At 41.8% G+C, this 18200-nt stretch overlaps 1 protein-coding gene across 5 annotated transcripts in view; it reads right to left on the bottom strand.

Annotated features, from left to right (window-relative positions):
• ZNF880 (zinc finger protein 880) overlaps positions 1-18200 on the bottom strand; it is a 24726-nt gene extending 6526 nt beyond the window's left edge. Inside the window, exons 1-4 of one of the 5 annotated variants that reach the window (XM_054541154.2) lie at positions 17734-18187; positions 15088-15214; positions 12611-12739; positions 2541-4187 (exon numbers count right to left, since the gene is read on the bottom strand). In XM_054541154.2, the coding sequence (XP_054397129.2) occupies positions 2551-4187; positions 12611-12739; positions 15088-15214; positions 17734-17745 (1905 nt within the window). In that variant the 5' untranslated portion in view covers positions 17746-18187 and the 3' untranslated portion in view covers positions 2541-2550. Of the gene's footprint in view, positions 1-1357; positions 4188-4267; positions 4368-12610; positions 12740-15087; positions 15215-17733 lie in introns of those variants that run through there. The other 4 variants (XM_002834460.6, XM_063720280.1, XM_054541155.2 and 1 more) reach the window with 4 other exon arrangements.

Below are 18200 nucleotides of genomic sequence, written 5' to 3'. Positions count from 1 at the left end.
GTGAGACTCTGTCTCAAAAAAAAAAAAAAAGTTCAAATTGCCAAAAATGTTAAAAGGGGGAGTATATGAAGTTTCCAGTTAATCTACAAAAGCAAAAAAAATGCCCATTCTGTGTGACCATTCTTAAGAGAAAATTTATGGGCCAGGTGCAGTGGCTCACACCTGTAATCCCAGCACTTTGGGAGTCCGAGGCGGGTGGATCATGAGGTCAGGAGTTTGAGACCAGCCTGGCCAATATGGTGAACCCCTGTATCTACTAAAAATACACAAATTAGCTGGGCTTTGTGGTGCGTGCCTGTAATCACAGTTACTTGGGAGGCTGAAGCAGAAGAATCGCTTCAACCTGGGAGGTGGAGGTTGCAGTGAGCCGAGATCGTGCCACTGCACTCCAGCCTGGGCGACAGAGTGAGACTCTGTCTAAAAAAAAAAAAAAAAAAAAAAGAGAAAATTTATGAACATTAATATTTTCCACTTACGTCACTGAGCACTACTAGGAAAAAAAAATAAAGACATGCACTACTAGGAAAAAAAAAGACATTGTGGTACAGTATTTTCACTCTTATTAACATATTTTCTTTCATTTAGTATTATCTGTCGCCAGGCGCAGTGGCTCACACCTGTAATCCTAGCACTTTGGGAGGCGGAGGTGGGCGGATTGCCTGAGTTCAGAAGTTTGAGAACAGCCTGGGCAACATGGTGAAACCCCGTCTCTAATAAAATACAAAAAATTAGCTGGCCGTGGCGGCGTGCGCCTGTAGTCCCAGCTACTCGGGAGGCTGAAGCAGGAGAATTGCTTGAACCCGGGAGGCAGAGGTTGCAGTGAGCCGAGATCGTGCCACTGCACTCCAGCATGGGTGACAGAGCGAGACACTGTCTCAAAAAAAAAAAAAAAAAATAGTATTTGTCATACATTTGTATTTTTGCTTCATAAAAATTAAGGTGCATGCAATGAGTCTTCTTTGGCACACAATAGGCACGTAGAAATATAATGAATAGTGAATGTTTGATGGACTTTTGAGGGTGTATGAGGCTGAAGTGGCACAGAGAGAATAACTCAAGTATTGATTAGTGTAAATTATACTTACCCAAGGATATGCACTCACAAGTGTGTGCATATGTTGGTTTCACACACACACACAAAATTGTTCTGGATGCGTCAACCTTAATGGTGCATTTTTTTAAATGCCTATTTTACACTAAAGTTAGTGGTTAGACACATATCACTGCTACATAACTCAGTGTGAAGACAAACAAAACCAAACGGCAGAGTATTTACTATTAATGTTGCATTACTGTGCAGCATATTCTCCTAAGGGGGGAATAAAACAATTGGTAGAAATGATGTGATTCATTCATACTTAGGAAAATTTTAATTTTATTAATTAAAACATGAGAACTATGTACATTCTAAATCAAACAGTTGGAAATTATGCCAACAGTTAAATGTAAATACTACTCAAGAACATGGCATACTGGTAGTTTAAATTCTCCAACCTAACTGTTCTCTCTTCCATTTCAAAAGTGACCACTTTTTTTTTTTTTTTTTTTTTTTTGAGACAGAGTTTTGCTCTTGTCACCCAGGCTGGAGTGCAATGGTGCGATCTTGGCTCACTGCAACCTCTGCCTCCTGGGTTCAAGCGATTCTCCTGCCTCAGCCTCCCGGGTAGCTGGGATTACAAGCATCTACCACCAAGCTCAGCTAATTTTTGTATTTTTAGTAGAGATGGGGTTTGGAGATATTGACCAGGCTGGTCTCAAACTCCTGACCTCAAGTGATCCACCCACCTTGCCTCCTAAAGTGCTGGGACTACGGGCGTCTGCCACCACACCCGGCTAATTTTTTGTATTTTTAGTAGAGACAGGGTTTCACCGTGTTAGCCAGAATGGTCTTCATCTCTTAACCTCGTGATCTGCCCGCCTCGGCCTCCCAAAAGTATTGGGATTACAGGTGGGAGCCATCACGCCCGGCATCCTGATTCTTTTCAAGAGACCACAGTGAAAGGTCTGTAAGGAAGTCACATGAAGTGATTTTAGAGTTGAGGATGAAAGTCATAAAATGTAAAGTAGCCTTTTCAAAAAACCCTATATAATTAGGTTTTTTAATTGCCTGAATATAACTGACCATTTCCACATGGCCTTGGACCTTTGACATGCATCACGTCATGAGATTCAACGTATTTGGAGCTGTGACTTTTCTGCAGCATGCAATATCATAAATATTGGAGAACTGGAGACTGAATTATCGCTTGTGTAAATCTTATCATGTTCCATAGTAATGGTCCTTGAATAATAGCCTCAGCATACACAATCCATCTGTGTGGTTTCATCCAAGATGTATGTTTTCATATCTAGTCATTTGGCAGGCCTCAAGAGACCTGTTTCACATACACTGCTATGATTTCTCTTTAGTATGGAATCTCTGATGTTGATTAATGCTAGAACTTAGCATGAAGAGTTTGCCATACTCAGTTTGTACGAACTCTCTCATGAATGAATTCTCTCATGCTGTGCAAGGTGTGAATTATTACTAAAGATCTTACCACACACATTTCATCTGTACGGCTTCTCTCCAGTATGGATTCTGTGATGATTTGCCAGGTTTGAATTTCGAGTGAAGTCCTTACCACATTCATGACATCTGTAGGGTTTCTCCCCAGTATGAATTCCCTCATGTTTTTTTAGGTATAACTTGTGGCTGAAGACCTTGCCACATTCATTGCATTTGTAAGGCTTCTCTCCAGTATGAATCTGCCTATGTCGTGCAAGGTGTGAATTGTGACTAAAGACTTTGTCACATTCACCGCATTTGTAAGGTTTCTCTCCAGTATGGATTCTGTGATGATTTGCAAGGTTTGAATTTCGAGTGAAGTCCTTGCCACATTCATTACATCTGTAAGGTTTCTCTCCAGTATGAAATCTCTGATGATTGCTTAGGGATAATCTATGCCTGAAGACCTTGGCACATTCTTTACATTTGTAAGGTTTCTCTCCAGTATGAATTAGTAGATGGGCAGTAAGGCCTGAACTGTCTCTAAATGCTTTGCCACATTCATTACATTTGTAAGGCTTCTCTCCAGTATGAACTCTTTGATGTCGTGTAAGGCATGAAAGTCGACTAAATACCTTGCCACAGTCACTGCATTTGTAAGGTTTCTCTCCAGTATGTATTCTCTGATGTTGTGCAAGGTGTGAATTGTAACTGAAGACTTTGCCACATTCATTACATTTGTAAGGTTGCTCTCCCGTGTGCATTCTATGATGATTGGTTAGACAAAACTTGTGCCTGAAGACCTTGCCACATTCTTTACATTCATAAGGTTTCTCTCCAGTATGGATTCTTTGATGTCTGGTAAGGTGTGCATTTCGATTGAAGACCTTGCCACATTTAATACATTTGTAAAGTTTCTCTCCAGTGTGAATTACAAGATGAGCAGTAAGGCCTGAACCCCCTGAAAATGCTTTGCCACATTCCTTACATTTGTAAGGTTTCTCTCCACTATGAATTTTCTGATGTCGTGCAAGGTGCGCATTTCTATTGAAGACCTTACCACACTCATTACATTTGTAAGGTTTCTCTCCAGTGTGGATTCTGTGATGATTTGCAAGGTGAGAATTTTGAGTGAAGACTTTGCCACACTCATTACATTTGTAAGGTTTCTCTCCAGTATGGATTCTCTGATGTCGTGCAAGGAGTGAAATTCGATTGAAGAGTTTGCCACATTCATGACACTTGTAAGGCTTCTCTCCAGTATGAATTCTTTGATGTTGTACAAGGTTTGAACTGTTACTGAAGACCTTGTCACATTCATTACATTTGTAAGGGTTATCTGCAGTGTGGATTACTTGATGGTTAGCAAGGCTTGAAGACACTCTAAAGACTTTGCCATGCTCATTACATTCACAAGGTTTTTCCCTAATTTGTGCTTTTTGTTCTTGTGGGAGAAATGGAGAATCATCAAAATCATTTCTATATTTATTTAAAATGTGGGATTTGACACTAGAATAAATTTTTTGAAGTGGTGAAACTAAGGAATTGTTGTTGATAGGTTTTTCAACATGTTTACATCCAGAAATATTCCTTTCAGCTTGAAATAGCTGCAATTCACTCAGATGTAACTGAAAGGTTAATCCAAGTTGATTTTTAAGAGACTTGTTTCCTGCATTGCTTCCCAATTTAGAGCTGCTCTCTAAAAAAGAAAGAAAACAGTGGAACTTCAACCCATGACAATGGCATGTTCAGTGTCTGACAGACTAAATTCTGCCTCACCTGACTCAGACATGGGAAGGAATATCAGCATACTGTGTGTATCATGCTGGCAGTGCAGAAAACAAAAGGGACGGAGGGATGCACTGGAGCAGTGGGGAACCTGCAGGAGTCAGGTGGATTATGGGTGAGTTTGAGAGAGACTATGAGCAGAGAAATACAACAGAAATTGAAAGCTTCTGAGAAAAAGCAGGGATGAGCCTCTTAAGGAAAATCAGAACTTTTAGAGCAGCTGTATAGTCATTAGTAATAGTACTTCCACAAGCCAGAAAAAAACACATCCCCAGAAAAGGAGTGGCTGTTCCTACACCCTTTATAGCAGGCTAATTAGTAAAGGTATCCTCCTGCACAACTCTTACACAAAATAACTGGGAGAAGTGGTTGCTTTACCAAACCTAAACCAAAAATTACGAGGCCTACAAAAGGACAGGGAAATATGGCTAAAATTATGATCAATCAATCAATCTCCACAAAACAAGCCTAAAAATAGGCAGCCCTCTGAATTACTTGACAGGTATTTAAAGCAACTGCCTTAAGATGCTTAATGAGCTAAAAAAGATAACAGAGACAGATAACTAAATAAAATCAGGCAAACATTACATGAAAAGAAAAAGAATACCAATCACAGGAGAAACTACTAAAACCAAAAGAACAGAAATTCTGGAGCTTAAATATGATAACTGAAGTAATACTTCACTAAGGGATTCAACAGCAGACTGCAAAAGGAACAGAAAACAATGAGCAAATTGAAAGATACGTTATTCAAAAGAATCAGCTCCAAAGAGCAAAAAGAAAAAATGATGAAGAAAACCAACCCTAGTACATTTTTGAGACACTATCAGGTGGAACAATATACAAACTATTGGAGATTCACAGGAAGACGAGGATTTGAAATCACCATTGTAGAAATAATGCTCAAACATCCCCAATCTAAGGAAAGAAATGAATATACAAATTCAAGAAGCTTGGTCAACTAACTAAACTAAAATGCTAACTAAAACTAACCCAAGGACATTCAGAGACATACTATACAGAAATTATCAAAAGTCAAAGACAAAGAAACGGTCTTGATAGCAGCAACAAAAAAAGACTTGTCACATAAAGGGAAACTATACAAGATTATGTGTATTTTTCAACAGAAACTTTGCAGGGTAGAAGGCAGTGAGAGGAAATGTTGAAAACACTTTAAAACAAAGCAAAAATATCAACCAAGAATACTATATTTAGTAACATTCACCTGCAAAAATAAGAAATTTAGATGTTCTTAGAAAATGAAGAGCTGAGGGAGTGCATTAGTATTCTAGACTTGCCCAACAAGAAATGCTAAAGGGATTCCTTCAATATAAAATAAAAGGTCTCTAAATAGTATCTTTAACCTCAATACCATTAAAGGTCAGTAAATAATCAAATATAAAGATATTTATTATTACTCTTTTCTTTTGTAACTTGACTTTTAATGGTTTTTGTTTGTTTGTTTTTTGAGACAGAGTCTTGCTCTGTCACCCAGGCTGGAGTGCAGTGGCGCGATCTTGGCTCACTGCAACCTCCACCTCCCAAGTTCAAACAATTCTCCCACCTCAGCCTCCCAAGTAGTACCTGGGATTATAGGCATGCGTTACCCCACCTGGCTAATTTTTGTATTTTTAGTAGAGACGGGGTTTCACCATGTCAGCCAGGCTGGTCTCGAACTCCTGACCTCAGATGATCCACCCGCCTCAGCCTCCCATAATTCTTTCCTAGCAATTAAAAGACAAAATCATTTAAAAAGCACTATATATGTATGTTAATGGGACCATAACATATATCAAAATAATTTCTGCCATTAATAACAGAAAGTGAGAGCAGAGTTGTGAAGTAGACCTTTCTGTACCTAACCAAAGTTACACTGTCAATATTTAAAAATAGAATGTTTCAATTTCAGTATTTGAAGTAGCTGCAATGCTAACCACAAAAAGAAAATCTATTGGACACACACAGATGGGATTCAAGTATGTCACTACAATGAAACAAGCAAAATACTACAGAAGACAGTAAGAAAGAAATGTAGGGAAAAAATCTACAAGATTTAAATAATCTACAATAATAATCTAATATGTATTCTTTTGTTTTTAATAGTTTCTATGTTTGATATTCTCCTTCTTTTCATGTAATGTTGGCCTGATTTAACTTTGCAATCAGAAGAAAACAAGATTTACTAAATCCTACCTGCAAGAAACTCCCTTTAATTCTAAGGACACACACAGGCTGAAATGGAAAGGATGTAAAAATATTCTCCATGCAAACAGTAACCAGCAGAAAGTACAGGTAGCAGTGTTAATATGAGATAATAGACTTTTACTCAAAAACCATAAGAGACAAAGATTATTATAGAATGATGAAAGACTCAATTCACCAAGAAGATACAACAATTATAAATATATAAACACCAAGTGTCAGAGCTCCTAAGTACAGAATGAGGCTGGGTGCAGTGGCTCATGCCTGTAATCCCAGCCCTTTGGGAGGCTGAGGCAGGAGGATTACTAGAGCCTAAGAGTTTGAGATAAGCCTGGGCAACACACTGGCACCCCATCTCTATTAAAAGTAATAAGTAAATTTAAAAAACTAAGTATAGAATGAAAACTTGATAAAACTCCAAAGAGAAATAGCTCCACAATATTATAGTTGAATTCAATATTCCAGTTTTGAAAATGGATAGAACCAGAAGAAGAATAAAGAAACAGAGGATTCTGGTTGGGAGCAGTGGCTCATGCTTGTAATTCCAACACTTTGCAAGGCTGAAGTGGGAAGATCACTGATCCTAGAGGTTCAAGTCCAGCCTGGGCAACACAGCAAGACCCTGTCTCCACAAAAAATTTTTAAAAATTAGCCAGGCATGGTGGTGCATGCCTGTAGTCCCAGCTACTTGGGAGGCTGAGGCAGGAGGATCACTTGAACCCAGGAGATACAGGATACAATGAGCTATGACTGTACCACTGCACTCCAGCCTGGGCAAAAGAGCAAGAATATATCTAAAACAACAGAACAAGAAAGAAGGCAAAAATACATAAAATGCACTACAAGACAGACAATGATTGTGAATGAAGGAAAACAACTGCCAGAGTCAAAAGGAAACTTACTAAATGTAACAAAATATTTGCAAATCAAACCTCCGATAAGACGTTAATATCTAAAATATATGTAACTCATACAAATAAAAAAAGATATTTCATTTAATATTATTATTGAATAAAAGTAAATGAAAAATTAAGAAATAAGGAAAAGAATGGAATACACATTTCTCCAGAGGTGATATACAAATAACTGGCAACCATATTAAACATGCAAAATATCACTAATCATTGGAAAAATGCAAATAAAAAACACAATGAGCTATAATCTCACATCCAATATGGAATGTTTATTGTTAAAAAAAAAAAACCCAAAAAACAAAAAAAAAAACAGTAAATCACAAGTGGCAAAAATGTGCAGAAATGGGAGACTTATGTCCTGTTGTTGGAAATGTATAATGGTGCAAAGAAGTATGTGCCAGGTGCAGTAGCTCACGCCTGTAATCCCAGCACTTTGGGAGGCTGAAGCAGGTGGATCACCTGAGACCAGGAGTTGGAGACCAGCCTGGCCAACATGGTAAAACCCTGTCTCTATTAAAGAAGTACAAAAATTAGATGGGATGGAGGCACACGCCTGTAATCCCAGCTACTCAGGAGGCTGAGGCACAAGAATCACTTGAACCTGGGAGACGGAGGTTGCAGTGAACTGAGATTGTATACCACACTCTATCCTGGGTGACAGAGTGAGACCCTGTCTCGAAAATAATAATAAAAAATAAATAAACAAGTATGACATTTTCTCAAATAATCCAAAATCAAATTACCAGTATAGGCAACAATTCCTCATCTGGGTATATATACAAAAGAACTAAGATAGCATTTTAAAGAGATATTTAGAAACCCATGTTCATTGCAGCATTATTAAAAATATCAGAGCCGGGTACAGTGACTCACGCCTGCAATCCCAGCACTTTGGGAGGCTGAGGCGGGTGGATCACCTGAGCTGGCAAGAGCACTTTTGCCCCCAAAGTCAAGGATGCAGTGACCTAAAATTGCACCACTGCCATCTAGCCTGGGCAGCAGAGTGAAACCCTGTCTCTAAAAAAATTAAAAATGAGGCCAGGTGCAGAGGCTCACGCTTGTAATCCTAGCACTTTGGGAAGCCAATGCAAAAGAATTGCTTGAACCCAGGAAGCAGAGGTTGCAGTGAGCCAAGATTGAGGCATTGCATTCCAGCCTGGGTGACAGAGCAAGACTCTATCAAAAAAAAAAAAAAAAGAAAAATGAAAATAAATTCCCAATTTATACATTCTAATAAATGTAACTGACAAAAATATTATTTAATATCTTAATCAGGTAAAGGAAAGGAAAAGAAATATTTATACTACCCATTCCAAAACTCCTGGAGTGTATATAGGTGTTAGATAAACTCCTAGGCAAAAAAAAAAAAAAAAAAAAAAAGTCCTCAAAAATATATAAATCAATGGCCATTCCCTGATACAACATCCCCACACATATAAAACAAAGACAAAGAGTACCATATGGAACTGTTGACTAAATACAAATAAGTCAAGTTCATTTATTTTTTATTTTCTTCTTATTTTTTTTTTCTGAGACAAGGTGTCACTCTGTACTAAGGCTGGAGTTCAGTGACACGATCATGGCTGGCTGCTGCCTTGACCTCCTGGGCTCAGGTGATTCTCCCACCTCAGCCTCCTGAGTAGCTGGGACTACAGGTGTACACCACCACAGTCAAATTTTTATATGTTTTGTAGAGACAAGTTTTTGCCATGTTGTCCAGGCTGGTCTCAAACTCCTGGGCTCAATCAATCCACTAACCTCAGCCTCACAAAGTGCTAGGATTACAGGTATGAGCCACTGTGCCTGGCCCCAAGTTCATTTCTAATACATGGAAAGGCCCAAAATAAAATCAGCAGTGGCTTTAGTCTTACAACCAGATGCATCATTCTAGTGAACTATTCTGTCACGAGGACTCGGGCATCCAATAAAGGATCTTTCTTTTTTTTTTTTTTGAGACAGAGTCCCGCTCTGTCACCAGGCTGGAGTGCAGTGGCACGATCTTGGCTCACTGCAACCTCTGCCTCCTGGATTGAAGCGATTCTCCTGCCTCAGCCTCCTGAGTAGCTGGGACTATAGGCATGCACCACCACGCCCAGCTAATTTTTTTTTATATTCTTTAATAGAGACGGGGTTTCACCATGTTGGCCAGGATGGTTTCGATCTCATGACTTCCTGATCTGCCTGCCTCAGCCTCCCAAAGTGCTGGGATTACAGGCATGAGACACCACCCCTGGCCTAAAGGATCTTTCTGTCAATTGTCTTTCCCATTCTGCTGAGTACAAATCTCAGAAGAGCCACCTACTCCCGTTACACACACCAGTAAAGTATGGACAAAGCACAACTGAAGAATGGCTGTGGAACCTTGTAAAATAAGAATACATACATACATTGGTCTCTTCGTTGGCTCCTGACACAGAGCTCCTAAGTCCTTGGAATGTTCTGGGTGATAGGAATGTGATTTGTGCTAATGAGGCAACCTCTGTAGGTTCCCTGGACTGGGCTGATCATCAGAAAGACCAGGCCATGATTACAAGCATGAAAGTGTCAGCCCCATCCACTGTCTTCCAGGAAGGGAAGAGGGGCTGGAGACTGAGTTAATATCAATCATGCCTATGTGATGCAGCCTCCATAAAAAATCCCTGAACTAGAAGAATCACTTGAACCGGGAGGCAGAGATTGCAGTGAGTTGAAATTGTGCCACTTCACTCCAGCCTGGGTGACAGAGCAAGACTCTGTCTCAAAAATAAATAAATAAATAAATAAAGTCCCTGAACTATGGGGTCATGAGATCTTCCAAATGCTGAAGACACACAGGTGCCTGGAGGGTGGCACACCCAGTGAATCTTCCCACGTGCCTCCCCTTGTGAATTTCATCCAGCTGTTCATCTGTATCCTTCAAAACATCCTTCAGTGTGAGGCAGTGAACCTAAGAAAGTTTTACTGAGTTCTGTGGGCCACCCTAGCAAAGTAATCAACCCCAAGAAGGGGCTTGAGGGAACCCCAACCTGTAGCTGGTTGGTAAGAAGGAAAGGTGACAACCTACTACTTGTGATTGGTTGCTGAGGGGACATGTTTGGGAACTCAACCCTTTGCTGTGGGATCTGACTCTAATTCCAGATAGATAATATCAGAAAGGCATCACAGAAAACTATTAGATGGCCACTGAAAAACTGGTTGTTGGTGCGGAGAAATCCCCACCCATTCGGTTGACCAGAAGTGAAGCGCTCTCTGCTGAGTAGCATTTGAGAGTAGAAAAAACACTGGATTTTCCCTATCTCCACAAGACCTGAAGAGGCAAAGAGGGGTTGAGACGCCTTCATGCAATCTTTGAGCCCCGCATGCAAAAAAAAAAAAAGAGCAGCCAATGTTTTCCTATCTTCTGATTAGGTCTTCCTAGTATAGGAAATTGTGTGGACCATACATAGGTCAAGGAGGCAGGTCTATGCAGACCCCAGGTTTGATATATAAACTTAGCATCAGATAAAATCACTACAGAAACAGAGACCACGGGAAAAAGAGGCCCCTTTGACACAGCCCTCCCTATGTCCTTCAGAATGAGGGAATCAAAGAATTCTTATAAGCCATATGACAGGGTGTTGTCCATCATGATAAAGACTTTGCCTCTGACACAGCAAAAGAAATAATCGGCAGAGTAAGACAACCCACAGCGTGGGAGAAAATCTTTGCAAACTATGTATCTGACAAAGGACTAATATCCAGAATCTACAAGGAACTCAAACAAATCAGCAAGAAAAAAACAAACAATCCTATCAAAAAGTGGGCTAAGGGCTGGGCGCAGTCTCTCACCCTTGTAATCCCAGCATTTTGGGAGCCCAAGGCCCGTGGATCACCTGAGGTGAGTAGTTTGAGACCAGCCTGGCCAACATAATGAAACCCTGTCTCTACTAAAAATACAAAAATTAGCCAGGCGTGGTGGCGGGTGCCTATAATCCCAGCTACTCAGGAGGCTGAGGCAGGAGAATCGCTTGAACACAGGAGGTGGAGGTTGCAGTGAGCTGAGATCGTGCCATTGCACTCCAGCCTGGGCGACAGAGCAAGACGCTGTCTCAAAAAAAAAAAAAAAAAGTGGGCTGAGGACATGAATAGATAATTGTCAAAAGAAGATATAGAAATGGCCAACATATGAAGAAAGACTCAACATCACTAATTATCAGAGAAATGCAAATTAAAACTATAATGTAATACCCTTTACTCCTGCAAGAATGGCCATAATCAAAAAATAAAAAAATAATACATGTTGGCGTGAATGTGGTGAAAAGGGACCGCTTTACACTGCTGGTGGGAATGTAAACTGGTACAACCACTACGGAAAACAATGTGGAGAATCCTTAAAAAACTAAAAGTAGATCTACCATTAGATCCAGCAAAACCACTCCTGGGTATCTACCCAGAGGAAAAGAAGTCATTATACAAAAGAGACACTTGCACACACGTTTATAGCAGCACAATTCACAAGTGCAAAAATAGAGAACCAGCTCAAATGCCCATCAATCCACAAGTGGATAAAGAAAATGTGGTATACATATAATATGGGATATTACTCAGCCATAAAATGCAACGAAATAATGGCATTTGCAGCAACCTGGATAGAAGTGAAGGCCATTATTCTAAGTGAACTAACTCACTTAGGCAGTCCAGGTGGGAAGAATAGTTGAGGCCAGGAGTTCAAGACAAGCCTGCGCAACCTAGTGAGACCTCATCTCCACAAAACATTTTTTAAAAATTAGCAAGATGCAATGGCACGTGCCTACAGTCCCAGTGACTTGGCTGGCAGAGATGAGATGATCATATGAGCCTAAAGACTGAGGGTACAGGGGCCACGATCACACCACCACCGCACTCCAGCCTGGGCAACAGAGCAAGGAACTTGTCTCAACAAAACAAAACAAAACAAACTCCAATCAGAACTCCCAGGATTTAAACTTTTATTTTCCCAAAGAATTCTCCCACTTGCAGAGAGCTCCCAAACAGAATCTCAAAGTGTGGTTTTGCAGGGTACAGTGGCTCCTGCTTGTAATCTCACCACTTTGGGAAGCAGAGGAAGGAGGATCACTTGAGTCCAGGAGTTTGAGGCTATGAGTTAAGCCACGATTGCCACTGATGATTGCCACTCTACGACAGCCTCAGTGACAGAGCAAGACCCTGTTTAAAAAAAAAAAAATTATGGGGCCTCCACTCTGGCCATCTAAGCTTTTACCTGTGTTCACACCGTTGATGCATTCCCTGCCACCTGGATTGTTGGCCATTTTCATTTCACTCTGCAGATTCCGGGGATCTCTCCTTTGCTCCAACATGGAGATAATACTCAGGTCAGGAAGACAGATTCCTATTTTAAAAAAGAAAGAATATCGAGACTATCCTGGCTAACATGGTGAAACCCCGTCTCTACTAAACATACAAAAAAAAAAAAAAAAAAATTAGCCGGGTGTGGTGGCGGGCGCCTGTAGTCCCAGCTACTCGGGAGGCTGAGGCAGGAGAATGGCATGAACCCGGCAGGCGGAGCTTGCAGTGAGCCGAGATTGCACCACTGCACTCCAGCCTGGGCAACAGAGCAAGACTCTGTCTCAAAAAAAAAAAAAAATAATAATAATAATAATAATAAAAAGAAAGAATGAATGTGTGCTGTAGCATCTCCAGAATCCAAGCCCCATGTCTAGGTAGGAGAGAGGATATTATAAATGAATCAAGAACAGTATTTCGCCAGGCATGGTGGCTCATGCCTATAATCCCAGCACTTTGGGAGGCCCAGGCGGGCGGATAACGAGGTCAGGAGTTCAAGACTAGCCTGACCAATATGGTGAAACCCCGTCTCTACTAAAAATACAAAAAATAGCCAGGCGTGGTGGCACACGCCTATACTCCTAGCTACTCGGGACCCTGAGGCAGGAGAATCGCTTGAACCTGGGAGGCGGAGGTTGCAGTGAGCCGAGATCCTGCCACTGCACTCCAGCCTAGCAACAGAGCGAGACTGTCTCAAAAAAAAAAAAAAAAAAAGAATACTATTTCACATGAATTCATCCACTGCCTCCTTCTGAATGCTGAGGAAACATTGTAACATGTAGACATCAAGCTCTCTTGCAAGAAGTAATGAATCATAAGCACGGGGTGGATAACAGAACTAGATATCTTAAGTCTGTCATAAGGTCTGATGCATACTTAAGCCCTGGTACCACTCAACGATGAATTGTGGGGAAAAGAAAGAGAGATCAGACTGTTACTGTGTCTATGCAGAAAGAAGTAGACATAAGAGACTCCATTTTGTTCTCTATTAAGAGAAATTCTTCTGCCTTGAGATGCTGTTAATCTGTAACCCTAGCCCCAACCCTGTGCTCGCAGAGACATGTGCTGTGTTGACTCAAGGTTTAATGGATTTAGGGCTTTGCAGGATGTGCTTTGTTAAACAAATGCTTGAAGGCAGTATGCTTGTTAAAAGTCATCACCACTCTCTAATCTCAAGTACCCAGGGACACAATACACTGTGGAAGGCCACAGGGACCTCTGCCTAGGAAAGCCAGGCATTGTCCAAGGTTTCTCCCCATGTGACAGTCTGAGATATGGCCTCGAGGGAAGGGAAAGACCTGACCATCCCCCAGCCCGACACCCATAAAGGGTCTGTGCTGAGGAGGATTAGTAAAAGAGGAAGGCCTCTTTGCAGTTGAGATAAGTGGAAGGCATCTGTCTCCTGCTCGTCCCTGGGCAATGGAATGTCTCGGTGTAAAACCCGATTGTAGGTTCCATCTACTGAGATAGGAGAAATCCGCCTTAAGGCTGGAGGTGAGACATGCTGGCGGCAATACTGCTCTTTAATGCACCAGATATGTTTATGTATGTGCACATCAAAGCACAGCACCTTTTCTAACTTTATGACACAGAGACATTTGTTCACGTTTTCCTGCTGACCCTCCTCCCGCTATTACCGTATTGTCATGCTACATCCCCCTCTCCGAGATGGTAGAGATAATGATCAATAAATACTGAGGGAACTCAGAGACCGGTGCCAACGCGGGTCCTCCGTTGGTAGCAATTACTCTTTATTCCTATAATAATCCTCACTCTATAATCATAACCTAGGAAAAACCAGGCCATACAGAGATAGGAGCTGAGAAGACACAGTGAGAAGTGACCAGAAGACAAGAGTGTGAGCCTTCTGTTATGCCCAGACAGGGCCACCAGAGGGCTCCTTGGTCTAGCGGTGATGCCAACGTCTGGGAAGACGCCCCTTGCCAAGTGGACCGTGGTCTAGCGGTAGCATTAGCGTCAAGGAAAAACACCCGCTACTTAGCAGACTGGGAAAGGGAGTCTCCCTTCCCCCAGGGGAGTTTAGAGAAGACTCTGCTCCTCCACCTCTTGTGGAGGGCCTGACATCAGTCAGGCTTGCCTGCAGTTCTCTCGTCCCACCCAATGAGAAACACCCACAGGTGTGGAGGGGCAGGCCACCCCTTCATGAACCTTGAAGCGGGCAGAATATTATTTCAAGTCCAGAAAGCATTATGGAGCTTATCATTTCTGAAAAATACAGCATTATAAAGCATTATGGAGGTTTTCATTTCTGAGTCAACAGGGTTTCAATCTCAGTCAAGCAATACATTGACTCCTAAGATGCTAAGCGGCACAGGACAAAATGCAAAAATACACCAGTGCAGATCCTGACTTCTGGAGGGAAGTTATCCTCACCCAGGAAGACCAGGTTCCTGTAGTTCTCCAACATCACTTCCCTGTATAAAGTCCTCTGAGCAGGGTCCAGGCATTTCCACTCCTCCTGAGAGAATTCTATGGCCACATCCCTGAACGTCAAGTGTCCCTAAAATGAAAAACGCATTTCACCAACAGGGTATCACACATAATGAGAAGACAGTTGTAAGGACTGACTTGATTGAAGTGAATGCTCTGACAAATCCACATTAAGGTATTTTTTAGCTAGTTATGTGTTTCAAATTGTGTTTTATTATACTTCTCCATTAGAAGTTATGATATTCTTTAAATTAGTATAGATTTCTAATTTTGTGGACAATACAAGAAATACAAAAAAATAACCCACGGTTATTTCTATAGAAGTGTCAGATACTCTCTCTATATATATATTTTTAGACGGAGTCTCACTTTGGTGCCCAGGCTGGAGTGTAGTGGCACAATCTTGGCTCACTGCAACATCCGCCTTCCAGGTTCAAGTGATTCTCCTGCCTCAGCCTCCAGAGTAGCTGGGACTACAGGCACCCACCACCATGCCCAGCTAATTTTTCTATTTTTAGTAGAGACGGGGTTTCACTATGTTGGTGAGGCTGGTCTCGAACTCCTGACCTCAAGCAACCCACCTGCCTCGGCCTCCGAAAGTGCTGGGTTTACAGGCATGAGCCACCTTACCCAGCCAGGATGAAGCTTTTGAACATTTCCCATGTGACAGGTACTTTCTAAATGTTTTACATGTACTAACTGCTATAACAACAAAAGCCCATAAAAGAACAATCTGTTCCCATCCTACTGAAGAGACAACTCTTTCTCAGACATTCTAAGAAATTTGCCCCAGATGTGAGGGCTAAAAATGGCAGAGTAAGCACCAGATCCCAGGTTTCTGGGCATTAGACTCAAACTTTAAGAATTAAGCTAGGCGTGGTGGCTCATGCCTGTAATCCCAGCACTTTGGGAGGTCAAGAAGGCAGGTGGATCATTTGAGGTCAGGAGTTGAAGACCAGCCTAGCCAACATGATGAAACCCCATCTCTACCAAAAATACAAAAATTAGCCGGGTGTGGTGGTGGGCACATGTAATCCCAGCTACTCGGGAGGCTGAGGCAGGAGAATCACATGAACCCGGGAGGTGGAGTTTGCAGTGACCTGAGATGGTGCCACTGCACTCCAGCCTGGGTGACAAAGCGAGACTCCGTCTCAAAAAAAGAAAAAAAAAAAAGATCAAACAATAAAGTAACAGATCAGCATCAAAAGTAAATTGACAGACAATGACCTAATTGAGTATAGTTAAAACAAGTTCTGGGATTAAAATCAAGAAACTGTCACACATGTATCCCCATAATAGGTTACTATCCTTACAGCCATCGACTCATCATCATAAGAGTATAGAACAATTTTAAGGTCATGAAAATATTTAAGATGTAATTTCAACTGTTAAAAGATATAAGATGTATATAAACTGATATTGTGCCTTTGATAAAAACAATAGACCTGCTCATCTGTGCACTCACGCACACACATATACACTTATTCATATACATATGTACACTCACGCACACACATATACACTTATTCATATACATATGTACACTCACACACATACACTCTAGTAAACATATACATGACACCTGAAAGAGTTGTCTCTCAATGACCTCTTTTTTAGATATTTGTCTTTGTTTTTTAATGTGTCCAGGTTGCAGTGCAGCGGCTTATTCATTGCACACTACAGCCTTGAACTCCTGGCCTCAAATCACACCCTCTCCGAGTAACTAGAATGATAGGTGTGCACCACTGTGCCTGGCTGTCATTATTATTTTTGCTAATGTGCATTTCAGCATGTTTACAACAATAAAAATGTATAAACTGTGCTCAATTCAGTTTATAAACATTATTTTATATTAAAATATTTCAAAAACTCAGACCATGTAAAAACATAGAAACTTGAATTCCAATCTCTATTAAATACCCACACTGAAAAATATGTTTCAAAAATTGAGATGGGGGTCCCACTATGTTGTCCAGAGTGGTCTCAAACTCCTGTGCTCAAGGAATTGTCCAGCCTGGGCCTCAGGAGAAGACAAATTCCAGCCCCGGCCCATAAATATTAGGTTGGTGCAAAACTGATCGCGGTTTTGCCATTACTTTTGCACTAACCTAATTTTGTCCACTAAATATTTATTTAGGTTTTAGCAAAAGCCCAATGGAGACTCAAACATCACAATCAGCAGTAAACATCAGATAGACTTCCTCTCATTTAAGGCACTGAAAAGGGGGCACGCCTGTGAAAAGAGGGCGAGGCTTGGGGGACCGGAAAGACTTGGATCCATCTCGCTGGTAAGAACTTTAAGCGGCGCGTGGCGCGTCCAGGGGGTCACTGAAGGATCTGAAGCAGGAAAACTCCGGATAGGAGCTGTTTACATGGCCCTGTGGTGAAAAACCGGGGACAGGACCAGCCTCTGAGCGATTTTAACACTTAGGGAAGCGACCGCCAGACTCTCATTAGAACGTCTGAGTTTAGTCGGGGTGGAAGGAGCGGTGCGGGGATTTCAAGGTCTGTGTGACCCCTGAGATGCCGGGTACAGAAGCGCAAGGAGACTCAGCGTCCCAGATTTAATCTAAACAAAGGGAAACTCACACGCCGCAGCATGACCGTCACTCCACGAAATCTGCTTCCGGGTCTCCAGGAAACTGCGCGCGCAGCTGAGAGGCGAGGCGAGGCCAGCCCAGGATGGAATTGGGCGGGGCCTGCGCTTCCCTCTGCCTGGCTCCCAGCTCGTCACGTTTTGGAGGCGAGACGTGCCGTGGAGACTGGAGCAACTCAGCTATCTGGAAACACATCGTGCCCCGGCAGAGGGAAAGTCTGTTGATGATTAGATCCACGAAAATTCCTGCTATTAAAATTAATTTTAAATCGGCCGTAGGAGCGCTCGTATGTCGTCCTAGCCACCCGGATGCTGAGGCGGGAGGATCGCTTGAGCCCATGAGGTGGAGGCTGCGGTGAGCCGAGGTCGTGTCGCTGCACTCCCGCCTGGGCGGCAGAGAGAAACCTTGTGCCTAATAAATAAATACATAATCATAAATAAATAATAAATTGGAAATAAT

This window comes from Pongo abelii, chromosome 20, assembly GCF_028885655.2.
Source record: "Pongo abelii isolate AG06213 chromosome 20, NHGRI_mPonAbe1-v2.0_pri, whole genome shotgun sequence".
NCBI lineage: Eukaryota > Metazoa > Chordata > Mammalia > Primates > Hominidae > Pongo > Pongo abelii.
This window is presented reverse-complemented; position numbering and strand designations above follow the sequence as displayed.